The 17,474-nt window shown below is 56.9% G+C and overlaps 3 protein-coding genes across 9 annotated transcripts in view; all 3 read right to left on the bottom strand.

The window, feature by feature from the left end:
• Nucleotides 1-17,474, bottom strand: part of RAB40C (RAB40C, member RAS oncogene family) — a 62,005-nt gene that overhangs the window by 38,211 nt on the left and 6,320 nt on the right. The gene's annotated exons all lie outside the window — the stretch shown is intronic.
• On the bottom strand, nucleotides 524-17,325 carry PIGQ (phosphatidylinositol glycan anchor biosynthesis class Q). 7 transcript variants are annotated; one of them, XM_079121657.1, is made up of 12 exons: nucleotides 17,304-17,324; nucleotides 10,680-11,378; nucleotides 8,638-8,769; nucleotides 8,343-8,463; nucleotides 6,979-7,056; nucleotides 6,478-6,604; nucleotides 6,023-6,176; nucleotides 5,785-5,896; nucleotides 5,156-5,236; nucleotides 4,475-4,589; nucleotides 2,631-2,692; nucleotides 524-1,849 (listed from the first exon to the last, which is right to left on the bottom strand). In XM_079121657.1, the coding sequence occupies exons 2-12, from the start codon at nucleotides 11,366-11,368 to the stop codon at nucleotides 1,697-1,699; spliced, it is 1,824 nt and encodes a 607-aa protein (XP_078977783.1). In that variant the 5' UTR covers nucleotides 11,369-11,378; nucleotides 17,304-17,324; the 3' UTR covers nucleotides 524-1,696. The 7 variants fall into 7 exon arrangements, with proteins under 7 accessions (XP_078977783.1, XP_078977784.1, XP_078977789.1 ...); XM_079121658.1 differs by having other exon boundaries at nucleotides 8,343-8,391; XM_079121663.1 differs by lacking the exon at nucleotides 17,304-17,324 and adding an exon at nucleotides 15,610-16,220.
• On the bottom strand, nucleotides 16,250-17,201 carry NHLRC4 (NHL repeat containing 4; the record flags this gene model as incomplete). The annotated part of the gene is made up of 1 exon (XM_079120023.1): nucleotides 16,250-17,201. A coding segment is annotated over one exon (933 nt), but the record flags the coding sequence as incomplete, so codon positions are not given.

Raw genomic sequence — 17,474 nt, 5'->3', positions numbered from 1 at the left:
AAGGGACTGCTCTGGGTTCCCTCCCCTCTCTGCACCAGAATAGCAGCAGCAAGCCCCAGGGCCTCTTGAGGCTGCAGGATAGGTGGGGTCAGTTCAGTCCAGGGAGTGACTCACCTTCAGCCTTGCCCCAAGAGCCAGCACCTTATGCCTGGCTAAGGCCATAACAAGTATATGACCCCAGGTTCACTCGCCTGTGCCAGAGCCCAAGGCCTGCACACCCGTCCCTACAGCCCTGCTGTAGGGAGCCCCAAACAAACAGGACAGTCATCTCAATAAAACCAAGTCTGGGGACTGGGGTTGTGGCTCAGTGGTATAGCACTTGCCTAGCAAGTGTGGGGCACGGGTTCAATCCTCAGCACCATATAAAAATAAAAAAATAAAGGTTGTGTGTATATCTATAACCTAAAGAAATATTTTTAAATAAAAATACCAAGTCTGCCCTGGAAGTGTCTGCACCTTCCCACCCCACCCACCCTGAAGCCTCCCCAGACCTGCTGCACACATGCAATGGGAGAGGCCAAGCTGGTGCTCCGAGCACATGGGAGGCTTTATTGTCATCACAGGAAAAGGCAGTCAGGGAGCTGGGCACAGGATGCACATACCTATAGTCCCAGCTAACCAGGAGACCAAGGTGGGACCACCTGAGCCCAGTTCTAGACCAGCTAAGCAACACAGTGAGACCCGTCTCAAGACAAAACAAAAAAGTCAGGGTCATGACCTGTCCCTACCAGCACCCTCCACTGGGTGCTTAGTGTTGCTGTGGCCTGCAGCAAAGGAGTAACGGGCAGTCCCAAGTGCCCCGAGAGACGGGCAGGGCTTGCTGCCCCAGCACAGACGTTTCCACACCACCCAGCACCTTCAGGCTTCCCTCTCCCTGGGGTGCTTGGCCCACACAGGATCCTGGCAGGCAGCCTGGGCCTGAGAGCCAAAACCACCTTCCAGAGGCCACTAATGCAGTGGGCACAGGAGTGTCTGCTCAGGAGGGAGCTGCCTCCTTCCACAAGAGGCCAGTAAGAAGATGGAAGATTTCATCAAAGGGCTGTCCCCATGGGGCACTGGGCAGAAGTGGGGCAGCCAGGTGGTTGGACACCCAGCATCCAAAAAGGCAGCTCCAGCCGACCAGATGGCCCAGTTTCCAGTGAAGGGGCACCAATGGCCTGCCAACAGCCTCCTCACAAAGCAGTCCCCAGGAAGCACCAGCAAACCAGCCTGCCCAGCTCAGGGTGAGGGCTCTGATCCATAAGGGCCGGGGCTGGGCCAGCAGCTGCTTCAACTCCCAGATGGGGGCACTCTGCTGCAGCAGTTGGAAGGCATCGGGGCCCTAGGAGTGCGTCCTGGGAGGGTCCTTCCACCCCACCTGATGGGGGCGGTTTGCTGGAGAGCAGCCAGGAAGACCTGCCAGCACATCCCAGATGGTCTGGGTGTGGTGGCAAGACTGGGGGCTGCCAGGCTTCACAGCTGACCAGGAGGCTCCCAAGGCAGATGGTGCTAGAGAGGGATGGGGTCATGGGGTGGCAGCTGGCTGCCTGGCAGGGACTGCAGAGGCCCCCAAGATCCAGGACAGGAACTCAAGAGCAAGGCTGCCCTCACTCAGGAGCAGTGTGTCTGACCTGAACCCTGTGTGTGACCTGTCCTGCCCCCAAGGTCAACGTTACCCTTGCAGAGGGAAGGGAAGACTGGGCTGTGGCTGGGCCCCTCAATCCTGCCTGTCCCCTCGTTGCCTCCAGGGGTAGATAAGCTCTCCAAAGAACAGCTTGCGGCATAGGGAGCCCCAGGAGTGTTTGGGGTGGCAGCCACAGCTGGGCAAGCGGTAGGTGTGCACCACATGGCTGTAGGGCAGAGGATTTATCTGGAAGGACAGAGCAGTGGTTAGTGGGTTGTCAGGAGTGTTTCACCCATGTCTGCACAGAAAGCACTGGGGTGTGGGCACTCTGGCTTCCTGGGCTGACTCCAGGGAGGCAGTGGATCAATAGTGGGTTAGAGAGCTCCATATTCCCCCAGGGCAGCAAGGTGAGGTGGGAGCTATACATTCTCTTGGGGTCAACAAGCTCCATGCCAGAATTCACTCAGCTCCCAGGGGTCTCCTGGGGCAGGGTAAAATCACACAGAGTCCCTGCCTACCTCAAAGAGACTACACTGGGACAGGAAGGACTCACCCAAAAGGCAGTCTGATACCTTGAGAGTTACCCAAAAACTTACCCTGCTTCCTGCAGGGACCAAGCACCCAGGACTGTTTAAGATAAAGGAGCCCTATGGGTGCAGACCCGTAAGTCATGCCTACGTGTCCCAAAGCCTTCACAAAATCAGTTCTGTTCCATCCAGAATTTGAGTACTATGGGGCCCAGGGCAAAAGATGACCCAGGCCAAGTGGGGAAGCCCCAGGCAACCCAGGATATCTGTGATTCTGGGTAGGAGGCCCTCCATGGGCTGGGCCAGGCATCAGTTATATAGACCACAGTGAGTGCTCCAGCCCTTCTGGCCATGGTGCCCAGAGGCCTGGGAGCCTTCCTCTATGGAATCTACCCCTTGGCTCCTCTGGGTCCTGGCCCCAGCTGTTCCAGAACATAGGCAGAACATGGTGGGAGGGCATCACAGTCCTGGTAGAAATGCAGGGCACAGGGAGGCCTTACCTGCATCAGAAGGCGAAGAGGCCTGCCTGCCTCATGTTCCAGGACACGGAACTTCACACCAGCTATAAGAAGAACAGGGTGCTTAAGAGGGGGAAGGTCTATCCCGTGAAGCACACGGACCCACAGATAGCACTCATGGGCCCTGCTGGGGGGCAGCAGCCACCTGCTGGTATGGGTAGAAACTTCTAACAGTGAAGACCCCTTCCCCTGGGCACACCCAGATGGCAGCAGGCTCCTCTGGGCATGTACAGCTCTCCCTGCTCCCACCTTTTGGATCTGCCTCTTGGGGGTTAGCTCCTGGCTGACGCTGAAACCTCTGAATGTCATTGGCAAGCAGAAGCTGAGGACTAGCAAGCTAGGAAGAGCAGGATGGGTGCCAGGTGGTTGGTGGAGCAGCGGGTTGTGCTGCTTTCTCGACAGGACAGGGTGCTTGCTGGGGGGTGGCCGCCCTATGAGCCTCTGTTCTCCAACTTGTGTGTGGCTGGCTGATCTGAGGACCCTTCAGGCCCCTGGCCTGCAGTTCAGGCTCCCTAACCTAGGTTCTCCCGAAGTGGAAAGTTCTGGAAAAGAACAGGAGCTAAAGATCACTTGATGAAGAGGCCCCAAAGCTAACACGGACAGGAACAGAGGAGGCAGCATCCACGGCCTTTCATGTGAAGTTAAAATGACCCTGCTCTGGTAACAAACCAGTGCTGGTGAGGAAAGAGCCAGGCTGCTGTGGGGACTTGCTCTGCTCCTGCCTAGTCCTCAAGCTCTAAGGCGAACAAGAGGTCGCCTCTTGTTGGGAAGAGGGTTGTGAGGGCAGTACTGCACATGGCCTGGGCCACCTGGAGTCAGCAGGGAAAATGGCTTGGAAAAGATGTTCTCAAAAGGGTTTGTAGGGGCTGGGGTTGTGGCTCAGTGGTGCAGTGCTTGCCTAGCATACATGAGGCACTGGGTTTGATCCTCAGCACCACATAAATATAAAATAAAGATCCATCAAAAACTAAAAAAGAAAAATATATTAAAAAAGAAAAAGAATTCCAATGGTATTTAAAAAAAAGGGCGGGAGTTGTAGATATGTGTCCAGCAGCAGGGGGATGCCCAGCTTCCAAGGAAGCTGACCTTGGTTCAAAGCTGACAAATGTGTGTCCATATCCCCCTGCTCTGAATTGGCTGGCAAAGCTACCAGGGCATGCTGATCACCTTGGACACCACCTGAAGCGGTGCCAGATGGTGGCTGTCAGGACATCCTCAGGTCCCCTGCTGTGTTCAAAACCTCTGAGTTAGAAGAGCTGACCCACAACCTCACGTCCAGCAGGAAGTCTTCCCGAGGGGGCATCTCCCCTGAGCCGGCATCAGAACACTATGGGGCAGCCACCTGTGGCATGAACTGAGGGAAGACAGCTGGGGTGTGAGTGCTGATTCGACAGTACAAGGCACTCCTGTCACAGGGTCTGGCCAGCCTGCAGCTCTCATCCCAGTTTGCCCCCCAAGGCTGATGGGCACTAGAAGGCACATGCTCACATGACCACAGGGGGATGGATCTTCCCTGAGCCATGGTCAGACAACATGCACCTAGCACGGATAGACCCTAGAGCAAGCCATACATATTACAGAAAGATCGGAGGCATAGCAAAGCTGCCTCTGGACCTCAGCCTTAGATGGGTCTCCCACTCTACCTCACTGGAGGCAGCAATGCCTGGGACCAGGAAGCCCTGTCTGCCCTGCCACACACAACACACATGCCACTGCTTCCAGGAAGGAGGTGCCAGTGTGACAGCCAGTGTGGCAATTACTTTGGCAGGGCCTGAAGATGTGTTAACATCTGCTGGTGGGGCTGGTGCTCAGCAAATAGTACTCACCTGCCAGTCTGTAGGGCCGGCAGAGCCGGAGTCCGAGGGAGTACAGAGGCAGGGAGTTGATGAGGTCCACAAGCAGATGGATCAGGCCCTGCACGGTGACCACCAGGAGCCGGAGCTGCAGTAGAGGCAGCAGTGAGGGCCTCTGAATCAGGCCATGGCCAGAGCATTCTGGACATGCCCACAAGCAGAGCAGCCCAACAGTCCTGGGCCATGGCTAAGGTCCCTGGGCAAAGCCTGGATCCCACCCTGAGAACACAGGGTCCAAGTTGGTCCCTGACCCTAAGGCCCAGATACCCAGGAGGCAGGAAGGAAACAGCAGTCCTGCCCTGGGCAAAGCTGAGGATAGAGCAGTCAACCCAGATGGTGTATCCCATGGCCCATGTGCTGACAAACCATGCCTAGAGGGCCTGGGCTAGGTGGTGCTGCCCACCTGCAGCACACAGCACCAAGGGAGCACTCCTCCATGGCCCCACCTGCTCTTCCAGCATAAACCACATGCCTCACAGCAGTAAGTGGCACTTCCTCCAAGTTGGGCCCTCAACCACTCCAGGGCCTAGCACTGCCCAGAGCGTCCAGAACAAGCACGCTAATGTGGCCTATGGGGTGAACAGCCTGACACACAGCTGCCCATCTCACAGGCAGAGATAGCAGTGACCCCATGTCATGAGGTGCTTGGCTCACCAGGGTGAACACCAGGTAGTACAGGGCCGTGGTGGGTAGAAGGAAGACCAGGATGGTGAAGAGCAAGGTCCCAATGAATAGCTGTGGGGAGAAGGGGACCAGCACACCTGGCATCACAAGATCCTGATCAAGGGCAGTCCCTACAGCACTGCTGCCCACCCCTACTGGTCTTGCAACTACAGTCCAGACCTTTTGGCCTCCTGAATGAACTCAGGACAGCCTGCTCAGGTACCTTTCCTAGTACTACACGGGGTACAACCAGGAGCCCTGTGAACATGCTGCCTCATGGAGAGACTGGCCAGTGGGATGCACAGCACACATTACAAAAGAGTGTCCCTGTGGCAGGGCTAAGTAAAAGAATGGGACATGCCAGAGCAGGCCCTGTGCCCACAGCCCTAGGGCCTAGAGAGGCCAGGGCCGAGGGAGCAGAAGCAGGGTCTGTCTCCTACCTAGGGGAAAACCTGCACTACCTTAAGGCACCCCCATCCCAGGGCAACTGTGAACAAGAGCAGGCTGCCCCTGGTAGAGCCCAAGAAGCTGCACTGGCAGGGCCAGTAGGAATGGAAATGGGGTCAGCCATGCAGGCCACCTACAGCCAGGAGCACCTCCCACACGAGCCCTGCAAGTACCTGGTCTAGATTGTAGGAGCAGGAGTCCACTCGCTGGCGCAGAACATTCCACTTCTTCCCCCGGAAGAGACGCCAGAGAGAGGACAGGCCATAGATCTTTAGGCAGTACAGCCTGCAGGAGGTGGACATTGAGGGCCAGGCAGGCTCACACCACACCACACAGCTCACCCACACTGGCCCCAGAGCCTGTTGTGCACCCAAGGGCTTGGAGGGCTGCACCCAGAAAGTACATGCCTACCTGGCACCATAGACATAGAAGCAATAGATGTGGAAGGTAAGGAGTGCGATGATGTCCGATAGGATGGATAGGGCAACTGTCAGACCCAGGCAGGCTGAGAGGCCCACGTGCCACAGGATGCGCTCGATGAAAGGGGACATGAGGTGGATGTAGCCTGGCAGGACAGGGCCAGCCCTCAGGGGATGCCTGGGGTGGTCCTGGGACCACCCTAACCCCCAGTTTCTGAGGATGGACCCCTGAGGTTTCAGAGAACTTCATGTGCACAGACCATGCCACTGCCCTGACCCTCAGCTGAGATGGTCTAGCACAGCAGGCTTCACATGCATGGAAGCCAGGAGGAGGGGACAAGGGAGGCAGGGCTTACCTGGGGCCCCACTGCCCTCCTTAGGCAGGACTCAGGCCCCTGTGTGGGAAAGCCCTGCTGGGACTCCCCACCCCACCTCTCAGGCACTCACTGATCCACAGGTGAATGTGGTACAGGAAGAAGCGGCCCAGCACCTGGTCTAGTGCCCGGTTCATCTTAAGCCCAGCGGGAGCACCCATCAGCCACTGTAGCAGATGCTGGAGCTCCTCGGCCACACGCTGCAGGGACATGGAAGTAGGGACATGTTGGGGACTGGTGTACAGTTGGGGTCAGCATCTGCACCTCCTGAGGTTGCCTATAACGAGCCCCTGCACAGGCCAGCCCATCTGGGCAGGGCAAAGATAGCCCACATCCTTCTTCCTAGGGTCCAGACTACCATCTCCTAATGCGGGTGGGCAATGTTTCCCATGGAATCCCTCTTCACAAATGGATTCTGGGACTTTGACCTCTCCCAGCAGGCTCCAGATGCCCCCTGGCCCACTGGGCACATGTTCCCCAGTGAGCATTAACTTCCACATAAGAGCCTCCCTCTCCCTTCTATTTCACCACATTTGGCCTCAACCTGTCCAAAGCTGGACAGACAATGGCTCACCTCAAGCCCTGCAGGGAAGCCTGTGGGCCAATGAGGTCCTCTGTCCAAGACCCCACCCTGCCACCTTCCAACAGAGGCCTGGGGATGACATTGGCAGAATGAGAGGGTGTCAGGCCAGCAGGGGCCCAGACAACAGGTGGGATGGCTGGAGGCAAAGTGCCCCAGAGGAAAGGACATGGTCAAATAAAGACAAGAGATAGCACAGGAACCTCAAGAACAACCAGGGAAGCTGGGTCATAGTCACCCAGGGGAGCCAGTATCCAGGTACTGCATTGTCCACAGGGGGCAGGCCCTGAGGGACCTTCAGCTTTGCAGGTGAGGCAATCCACAGGAGCAACATCTCTGCACTCCCACCTGCCTACACCAAAGATCCCTCCCAACTCCATGCTAAGATCTCAGATGTGTCAGGACCAGCAAGACAGGAAGAGCATTCTTTATAAATAGAACTTATTTAATATTTAAGGGATAAGAGCGTGGCAGCAGGAAGAAACTTTCATTTTTAATTAAATATTGATATTTTTGAGCAATTTCACAAAAGGGAGGTCTAGGACAAAGCTGGTCAAGAGGTAGAGTGAAAGCTGCCAGGGTCCCCTCCTTCCTTCTGTGCTGGCCTCCCTGCATCCCCACAGCCCACAAGGAGCCAAGAGGTGCTTGTTCCTGCCACCAGAGTCCTGGCCTGGACATAAGTAAGCCCAGTGCACAACTGCTGCCTGGACGAGGCAGAGATTGAGTCCACAGGAGGTCCCCAACAGTCCAAGGGTGGGATGAAGGGCAAAAGGAACCACCACCCTAAGGGAAAACAAGCTCCTAATGGGAGAGAATGGGCTTCAGCTCCAAGCAAGGGAAGTGGAAGGCTCCAAGGCATCATGGAAATGCTGTAGGCAGGCCAGAGGGAGGAGCCAGAAGGGCTACCCCTGGCCAGGGCATGGTGCACAGACCCTGCAGGCAAAGTCAGGAGCACAGACACGAAGCTTGTGCCCTAGCTTTCAGCATGGGAAACACAATCAATGTGGATGGCCCCAGCACTGAGAGATTTCCTGACGCTGACCACAGAGGGCACCAGAGGCCAGGAGAGCAGAATTAATTCCAGGGAGGGGGAGCAATGGAGGGTCATGATACTGGGCCTGGCAGGGGGAGGGCTCCCCTTAAAAGCCTCAACCACAAATGGCACAGACACAGGAAGCCAAGGTGGGTACTTGACAAGTGCTGCCCCTCAAGACACAGGTCCCAAAGGCCCCAAGGGCATATGCTCAGGGTGTTTTTAGGGTGAGGACAGGAAAGCTGCTCCAGGCAGCTTAGGGGATTCAGCTTCCTCCAGGATGGCCCTCCACCCCAGGAACCAACTTCCACCCAGATCTACTCACGTCAGCCACAGGGACGAGGGCATCAGCCAGCTGTCCAATTCTGTTGCTGCTGTGGAGCCAGGACAGCAGCATGAGACCAAGAGCCACATCCAGGAGCACAGAGACCAGCATGTTGGCCTTCCTGGAAGAGGGTCAGCCAGGAGTGGATGTGAAGCAGCCCAGGGAAGCCTGAGGTCACATGGTAAGGCCTGGCTGGAGGGCATCAGTGCAGTGGGCCTGGTACAGAATGGGGGTGGGGAAAAGGCTAGGCCCATGGCCATCCCACCTTGGAAGAAAACCCCAAGCAGGCCCACACCTCATCAGCTGGGTGGGGCTCTGGGCCCTCTGGGTGCTGAAGACCAATGTTAGGTGCTCAAGCCGGTGCCGGAGCTGCTCACAGGTAGAAAGCTTACTCCTGATGAAGGGCAGGGGCCACAGTTTCCACAGCCTGTGGGAAGCACAAGAGACCAGGGCTTCTGCCTCAGTTCCTCCAGGTGCTCCTTCCTGCTAGTGCCCCTCACCCTGCGGTATAGAGAGGAAGGGCCAGGCCAGGCCAGGCTTAGCCTGAGAACCCAGTGGCCTTACTCCAGAACTCAGTAGGGCAAGGAGGCAGGTAGTAGAAGCCCACAAGGCCTACCAAGGTGGCACAAGCTGGGTGAGCAGCACTCCCAGAAGGTGGTCTCCCAATTAATAGAGCCTGCCCTCCTCACAAAGCTCTGCCCTGAAGCACATCTCCACCCCCCAGCCAACTCCCACGGTTGAGTCTCAAGATGGCCCCAAGATGGTATCAGGTGACCTTCTGGACCCAAGATCTTGCCCTGCCTGCCAGATAGCTCAGCAAGGGTCTCTGAGACTGACCACTCCACAAGGAGAGTGGGTTCCTCACAAGACACACCCACAGGCTTTCACATGCTAGAGATGTTTGAGGGCTAAAGTAGAAGAAAGTGCCCAATGGCAACTTGACTGCATTTAAGTCTGAGAACCAGAGACCCACATCCAGGGGCACAGACAGCATCACATCTGCCTCTCTGTAGGCAGGAAGAACCTAAAGGGCTCCTAGAAAGTACAAAGCTGCAACTAATGAATGCCTAAGACCCGGGAAGAAAGGGGAGACCTGACCTTGGAAGGCTGAAAGGCCTCCTTCCTCTTCAAATGACTGGCTCTGAACCACTTCCAAGAATGAACCTCCTTGTCCTAAGTGCCAACCAGGCAGAAGGTAACTTCTCACTGGCTGCATGGAGACCCCCATCTGTGCAGTGGTCTCTCCAAGGCTGCAGAGGGGCCCTGCATGGCCTAGGTCCCTCACAACACCCCTGAAGCTGCTGGGCAAGGCACAAACCCACAAGCGGGGAAAGGGGGTTTCATTTCTGTAGTGACAGTCATGCCTCCAGAGCTGACAACCACCAGTCAATGACCAACATGTGCCTAACAGGAGAACGGACAGTGCACACAAGCAGCTCCTACCCTTTACTGGATCCTCTGAGAACATGATAAAAGCTGAAGACCTTCTCTGCCACAACTGCACCTTGGTCAGGCACATACCTCCACCTCATTAATTCCAAGGCTGTCATGAAGCCCCAAACCCACTCTTCACATCAAGATCCCCAGGGGCCAAGTGTGTCCCCCTAGAGCTGCCAGGGACTCTCTTCCCAGGCCAGTGCCCAAGCACACCCAGAGCAAATCCCCTCACCTGACAGGGTTGTCTCTGGACCTCAGGGAAGGAGACAACTGAGGAAGCACAGTTGCCACAGGAGACAGCACCAAGGAAATATCTTCTCAGGCTGAGGGGCTCCCAGCTCCTAGGCCCTCTATTCACAACACCCCCTGGCACTACTGGCACCTTTGCAGGTGCTTCTGGAGATCAGCCACCACCCCAGGCAGTCTGCTGTCAGTGAGTGAATGCCACTCCATGGCCTGGAGAGACTGCCTCTCCTGTAGGAAGCGTGTAGCACCTGAAGGCCTGCTGGGTGGAGGAGTAGGAGCAGCAGGAAAGGACTGGGCCTGTGTGCCTCAGAGAGCAAGCAACTCAGGAAGGACAGACTTCTGATTTTTCTTTCAGGGACCTGAACCACCTGCAGCTCACCTCATACCTCTATCTGGTGGGCTGCCATGCAATAACCAAGACTGCTGGAAGAACTGGCTTCACCTCAGGAGTAAGGGACATAGGAACCACAGCCACCCCTGGGACATCCCTGAGATGTGCAGGGAAGGAAAGACAATATGAAAGCCAGGGCCCAGAGTGTGCTGTGCACCTAAGGAAGGGACCATGTGGACTTCTGTGCCCCTGCCCACTGAGGGGCAAGCCTGTGACTCTTGATGGCCTATTTGCCATACCCTCTAAATCCCAGGGGCACCTACCAGCAGGCACTGACTGCTGAGACCAGTGACAGCAGACAGGCTAGCAGCAGGCAGACTGGCCCTGAGGCCCGCTTCGCCAGCTCCCCGAGTACACTGGCCTCCACACCCTCTGACTGCCAGTGGCTCAGCCGCACAGGGCCCTCATCATACTGGTCACCGTGGAAGAGCAGTTCGCTGCGTGCCACTGTGTCAAAGACTACAGCCAGGCTCCCACTACTGGCCACAGCATCTCCGGCCTGGTGGTCAGGCAGGACTGTGGGTGGGTGTAGCTGGGAGAGCAGCACCTTGCGCTGGTCATAGAAGATTAGCATGACCTGGTCCTCGCTGGGGACACCAGGGGCAACAGGCACTTGCTGGCGGATGGCCTTGCAGCTCCAGGACTTGCTGCCCCTCTCCCGGCACAGCTGTAGCCAAGGTTCATGGGAGAAGATGGTGCCCAGACCCTCCAGGAAGTGGCCCAGGCTCTCCTCAGGTTCCTGCTGGCGGTGGCACCAGGTGCCCAGCACGGCCACACCCACCTGGCTGGCCTGCTGCACCTGGGCTAGGAGCTCCTTGACCTGGATAGGGATGAAGGGAAAGTGCACCACGGCCAGCACTATAGCACTGCTCTGCTCCGGGACCCACCGTCCCACCAGCAGGCCACTGTCTGCTGAGGCACAGCAAGTGGGGAAAAAGGCCTTGAGCACCATGCCAGGGACCCTGCAAGAGAGGGGAAAGGGCTGACTCAGGGCATGTTGCAGGATGTGGCAAACAGTCCTAGCGGACACTGGGGCAACCCAGTTCTGGGTTTGGTGGAAGAGGCTGGTAGGTCTTGACGATTCATCTCACACAGGCTGTGCTCCTGAGGCCAGCCCGAGTGCTGCCCCAGGAAGCAGCAGCGGCATGTGCCATAGAAGTCAAGGCGACATGCAAGATAGATGTCACCTGACAAGGGTACCTGAGCTACAGGTAAAGGACTTTGATTTTTTCTTCCTTTTTTGTGGTGCCTGGGGTTGAACCCAGGACCTCACACATGCTAAGCAAGTGCTCTACCACTGAGCTACATCCCAAGCCCTTCTTATTTTATTTTTTAAATTTGTTCTAATTAGTTATACATGACAGCAAAATGCATTTCAACTCATTGTACACAAATGGAGCACAACTTTTCATTTCTCTGGTTGTACCCCAGCCCTTCTTATTTATTCATTTTTAATTTTTGGTACCAGGGATTGAACCCACAGAACCACATCCCCAGCCCCTTTCTTTAAATATATATATTTTTAGTTGTAGATGGACACAATACCTTTATTTTTATGTGGTGCTGAGGATCGAACCCAAGGCCTCCCATGTGCTAGGTGAGCACTCCACCACTGAGCCACAACCCCAGCCCCCCAATTCTTTTATATAATGCATACATATATATGTAGACATATATGTACACATATATGTATATATATAAACAAATATATATATTTTTTTGTTTTGTTTTTAATTTAGAGGCAGGGTCTACTGAATTGCTTAGGGCCTTGCTAAGTTGCTGAGGTTGGCTTTGAACTTGCAATCCTCCTGCCTCAGCCTCCCACACAGCTTGGATTACAGATGTGTGCCTTTGCACCAGGCTAGAGATTTCTTTGAGCAGTACATGGAAAAGTGTACAGTCTCAACGAAGTAAAACAAATTACAACTTTAACAAATCATGATTTATGTATTAAATTAGCAAGAATAAAGATGGAAATTTAAAACATGTTTTTTGGGCTGAAGGAAACCAGACACAGATACTAGCTGGGTACTCATGCAGTGGCCCAGGAGGTTTCTAAGGCCAGTTGAGCCCAGAACCTGAAGGAGACTCCCCTCCACAGCAGGGAGAGCATCCACCCTCCACCATGTTTAGGAAATAGGCTCCGTTGTTCTCACAGGGTTTCTGTCTCCATTCTGACTCTTCACCCTACCTACAATGTCCCTAAGCAGTACCCATCTTTCTCTGGATCCCCAACAGCTACCTCAGGGCAGGGGTCCCAGCAGGGTAACATTCTCCCATCTTTGGGATGTACTTCTCCAACCATGTAGCCATCTAGACATGGGGTGGCAGTTCATGGGCCATGGAGGTATGAAAGAACACCCTCATTTTCTTTCAGGTTGAGGGAACACCAGCCTTCCTGGCCTCTATTTTGACTGGTCCTTGGAGCAATAAGAAAGGCCCCAAGCAGCTGCAAGTCCTGAATTCTGCAGGGCCCCAGGCCTTTCCTTCCCAGAAGTGAGCTAGAGGGGTTGAAGTCTTCTTATAGGCACCCCCTGCCAGGAGGGGCAATTTCTCATTCTTTCACCAGAATTCCTTCCAGCAGACCTAATGGAGAGGACCACCTCGCCCACTGCAGTGGTGGGGGCCTACTAGGCTGGCTCGCAGGCTCTGGGTGCCCACATTTGCATTCTTTAGACACTGACCACCCATCTCACCTAAGTGAATGACAGCAGACATCCTGAGCAAAGACCGCCCCCCCAAGTTGGAGCCCATACTAAGGAAGGGACACAGACCTTGGACTGAGCATGGGCCTCCAAGTTCAGCACTCACAAAGCCCTTAGAGGCAACGGGACAGAGGGCACACATGTCTGTGAGGGAACTCACACAAAGACACAATTAGCCAGAGCTTAAGAGACCATGGTGCAGCTGCTCTCCGCCCTGAAGGTAGGCCAGACCAGTGGCTGGAAGGTCTAGGCCTCTTAAAACAGCCAAAGGGGACTTTGATAGTTGTGGGTTCTAACTAAAAAGGATACCTACAGTCCAGCTGCAGAACTCCTAGATGCCCCTTCCCCACAGTATTCAGAGGGCAGACAATCAGGGGATGCCCACTAAGGTAAACCTCATGACCAACACTGGCCCCAGCCAAAGTCCCATGGCTGGTATCAAGGGCCAATTTCTTTTCTGGTCCCTTCTGCAGGGTCTGACTCCAGGGGACCACTGACACAAGGCACCAGGGGCATTATGAGAGAGACAGAGAAATTCTGCCTGTGAGGGGCCAAGTATTTGGCTGGTGACTGCCACAGTCCATCAGTAAGCATAGTATAAGGTTTCTGGTGTGTGTCAGTCCCTCAGGACACACCAGCTGGGTCACCATGCCTGTGGGGGACACCCTCCACAGGAACCTTTGGCCTAGGAGTAAACCGATCGGGGGTGGCTGGTTATTCTGTTCACTGGGTAAGTCCAACGAGTTGCATGCACTTCCTTTGTGTGGAGTATGGTTCATGTACTGGTCACCTTAAAAGCGAAACAAAATAAATAGCTCCTCAGTCTAAGGAAGGACAGTGGAAGGCAGATGTTGATGTTCTGATCCGAGGGGTGCCAGAGAACTCAACAAATGATGGAGCAAATTCTCATCTCTACTCCCACCTCAGTCTCCAGGAGCGAGGGTGGCTAGCAAGTGTGCTCGCCAGGCAGCGCCGGAAAGATGGAAGAGCAGGGATCGGTACCGAAGGCGCGGGGCGGGCGGGGCTCCGAGCGGCGCGAACGTCTTGAGAGCCCTGCCTGGAAGCAGGGCCTGAGCCCGGGGCCAGAGCGGCTCCCGCCGAGCGCCGCCTCCGCACGCCCGGACTTAGCGGACGCGGGACGCCCGCCGGAACCTCCTCCGGCGAGGCCTCTCCAGGGCGCAGCCCCACCGCGCTGTTTGTTTAAACAACGAAAAGAAACTTTCCTGCCTTCAGAACAGGCGAAGCTCTTCCGCCCGTCCCAGCGGCGAGGAGCCGCGGTCCGGACGCTCAAGGCCCTGCCGGCGCGCCCAGGCGGGCGCAGGCCCGGCGGCAGCTGCGTCCCCGCGGCGTGGACGAGAAAACGGGCCCGCGGCCCGGCGACGCCCCAGGGACCCTCGCTCCCCGCCACCCGGCTCCCCGGACCCTCCACGGACCCCAGCCTCCCCTCTGCTCACCGGCTGCTGCCCCGGGCCGCGCCCCCGGGCGGCGGGGAGGGGACGGGGTTGGGGACCGCGTCGGGCGGGCCCGGGCGGACGACGGCGCTCGCGGCCCCCAGCCCCGCCGCGGCCGCGCCGCGGGACACCAGCCCCATTTCCGCCCTCTCTGCGCGTTGCCGCGCGACGGTCCGTCCCCAAAAGCGCCCGGGTGCCCGCTGGCCGCGCCCGAGCGTTCCGCGCGCGCGGCGGCCCTGCTGGAGCGGTTTTCTCGTCCGAGGGAACCCGAGGGCCCGGCTCTGGGGGGACCCGGACGCACCTTTGGCCCCTCTCCCAGGGTGAAGGGCCCCGAGGCCCTGCGTGGGGTCCCGAAGGAGCTGTCCGCGGCCCCAGGCCGTACCTCCCACTACTCATACCTCTCCAGAGTCGCAGCGATTGGAGCTCCAGGAGCGCACACGCAGGCATCGCCAACTTCTTCTGCTACAGGTGCAAAAATCTCGGACCAGGGCAGCAGCTAACATTTATTGTGCACCTACTTCGCGTGCTTTTTACATCTGCCCATTTAATCCCCCACCCACAGGAGCCCGGACATATTGAGAAAATCTCAACAGGTGTAACCACAGATGCCAGTGTCCTGGTGATAGCCGCAGCGCCACCTCACAACCTGAAGGGGCAGGACGACGCAATGAAGACCCCCAATGGTTCCCAGGCTGGCTGAGTAAACCCCCAGTCACTCACACACAACCTCCTTTCAGATCTCATTTCCCCAGTTGTAACATGGGAGAAAAGATCCTGTTTTTTTCTCTCTTTTTAAGCACTAGGAGTCTGTCCTCAGAGGAAGGCTACTCAGGACCTGTGCGCCTAGAACCTCCCAGCCGTCCTGCCCTACGAACTTGGAGCCGTGTGGGTGTAATTTGCAGAGACCTGAAGACTTGGACAGTCTTCAAAGTGGTTTCACGTGGGGAGTGCAGGAGTGGGCACTGAGACTCCAAACCCAGCCACGTGCTTCCCAGGGCACCTCAAAGGCTGCCCCCCCTGTTCTGCCTCCTCCTTACCTCTGCTGAGCCCAGAAAAGCTGCTGGAAACTCAGGACTGTGGACGCCTCCAATGCTGGGGGACAATGAAGGACCACACCTCTTCCCCAAGCCACCCAGCCCAGACACACCCGCCCTGCCTGTCTCTGATTAGGATCCTGCCTGGTATGTGCTGGCAGGCAGCCCACTACGCCAAGGGCCTTCAGGCCTCTACTGCCATCACCAAAGCCCAGGCTCCCTGGGACCCAAGTGAGCAAGCCAGGGTCTGAGTGGATTGCAGGTACTGAATGCAGGGCCAGAGGCACACTGGACAGACACACAGAGGGCCCAGTATGGGAGGTTCATAAAGGAGACTCAGAAGGCAGCCGATCTCTGGCTGCTGATGAGATGGGAGTACTCGCCAAAAGGACCAGGTCTTGGCACGGTCGGGGCTCAGTCAAGAAGCATGGCCAGCAGCCCCAGAAGAGCCCACCAGCCTCCCATGGTGCTTTAGGGCCTCAGGCTGGCCAGGAATGGTGAGGCCTGCCCTCACCAGAGCCTACCATCAGGCCAGCTCCCCGGGCACTGGTCCACCTTGATGTGCTTGTCCCCAGCATCTCCCACCACAAGCTGGCCCTGAGCTGAACAGGCCACCGGCAAGGTCGCTGGAGCCCCTGGCCTGCCCTCACCAGAGCCTACCATCAGGCCAGCTGCCCGAGGTACTGGTACACCTTGATGTGGTTGTCCCCAGCATCTCCCACCACAAGCTGGCCCTGAGGTGAACAGGCCACCGCCAAGGGTCGCTGGAGCCCCTGTGACAACAGGCAGATAGGCACCCCAGCCCTGGGAAACAGGGTCACCTGGTGTCTCCGCTCATCAGCCACAATAACACTGCCCTCTGAATCAGAGCACACCCCTGCTGGGCAACCAAAGGTGTGTTCCCCCAGGACCCCCAGAGAGCCCAGGGGCTGGCAGGCACTGCCAAACAGCCACACATCCCCAAACTCCTCACTCACAGCAAGGCCCCCATCAGGCCCTGGGCTCACCCAGCAAGGGCCCTCCAGACCCAGCACTGAGGCTGGGGTGAGGGGCTCCCAGGTAGGGCCCAATGTGAAGCTATGCACAGCCCCAAGCACATAATCTGTCACCAGGAAGCGGCCAAGGGCATCCACAGCCAGCCCTCGAGGGGACAGGAATGTGCCCACCGTCACCCAGTGCCCCTGAGGGTCCCGGGTAGTGTGCTGGAGAGCGTGGACAGCCCCATGGATGAGGTCACTGACCACCACAAGCCCAGAAGCTGTCACAGCCACGTCCTCTGGAACAAAGGCCCCAGCCTCTTGTAGGCAGCAGGACAGGTGGCAAATGGAGCGTCCCTCCAGGTCCAACACATAGATGCAGGGTGCGGCCCCAGCTGTCAGAAAGAGCAGGCCATCCAGAGAGCAGTGCAGGCCTCGGGGGCCTCCTGCAGTCCCTGCAGGCACCAGGATTTTCCCAAGCAGCCGGGGTGGCCGGGAGCAAGTGAGGTCTCCAGGCTGGTCCAGTGTGAGATGCAGTGGGAAGCAGCTGGCCAGCAGGGGTGCCCAGGAAGTTGGGAAGTTGGGGATGGGGGCCGGAGAGCAGGAGGATGGGTGGAGTCAGTCTCAGTTCTTTTGCAGCTGCAGGAGATGGCAATGGCCCACTGTGGGTCCTGGTGCTCTTCCTGAGGCACCGGGTGGGGGCTGATCTGGAGTGCCTACCTGCTCCCCAAGTTCAGCAAATACCCAGGTGTCCAGGTGCTTTGGAGCAGGAGTCTGGGAGATGTGACCCACCTACAAAGGGCAAAGGTTGAAAGCCCCAGATGAACACACAGGCATCACACTATCCTGGAGTGGGCGTGAGGGGTAACAGATGAGCAGCATTTCTCAAAC

Source organism: Sciurus vulgaris, assembly GCF_902686455.1.
Source record: "Sciurus vulgaris genome assembly, chromosome: 18".
Taxonomy (NCBI): Eukaryota; Metazoa; Chordata; class Mammalia; order Rodentia; family Sciuridae; genus Sciurus; species Sciurus vulgaris.
This window is presented reverse-complemented; position numbering and strand designations above follow the sequence as displayed.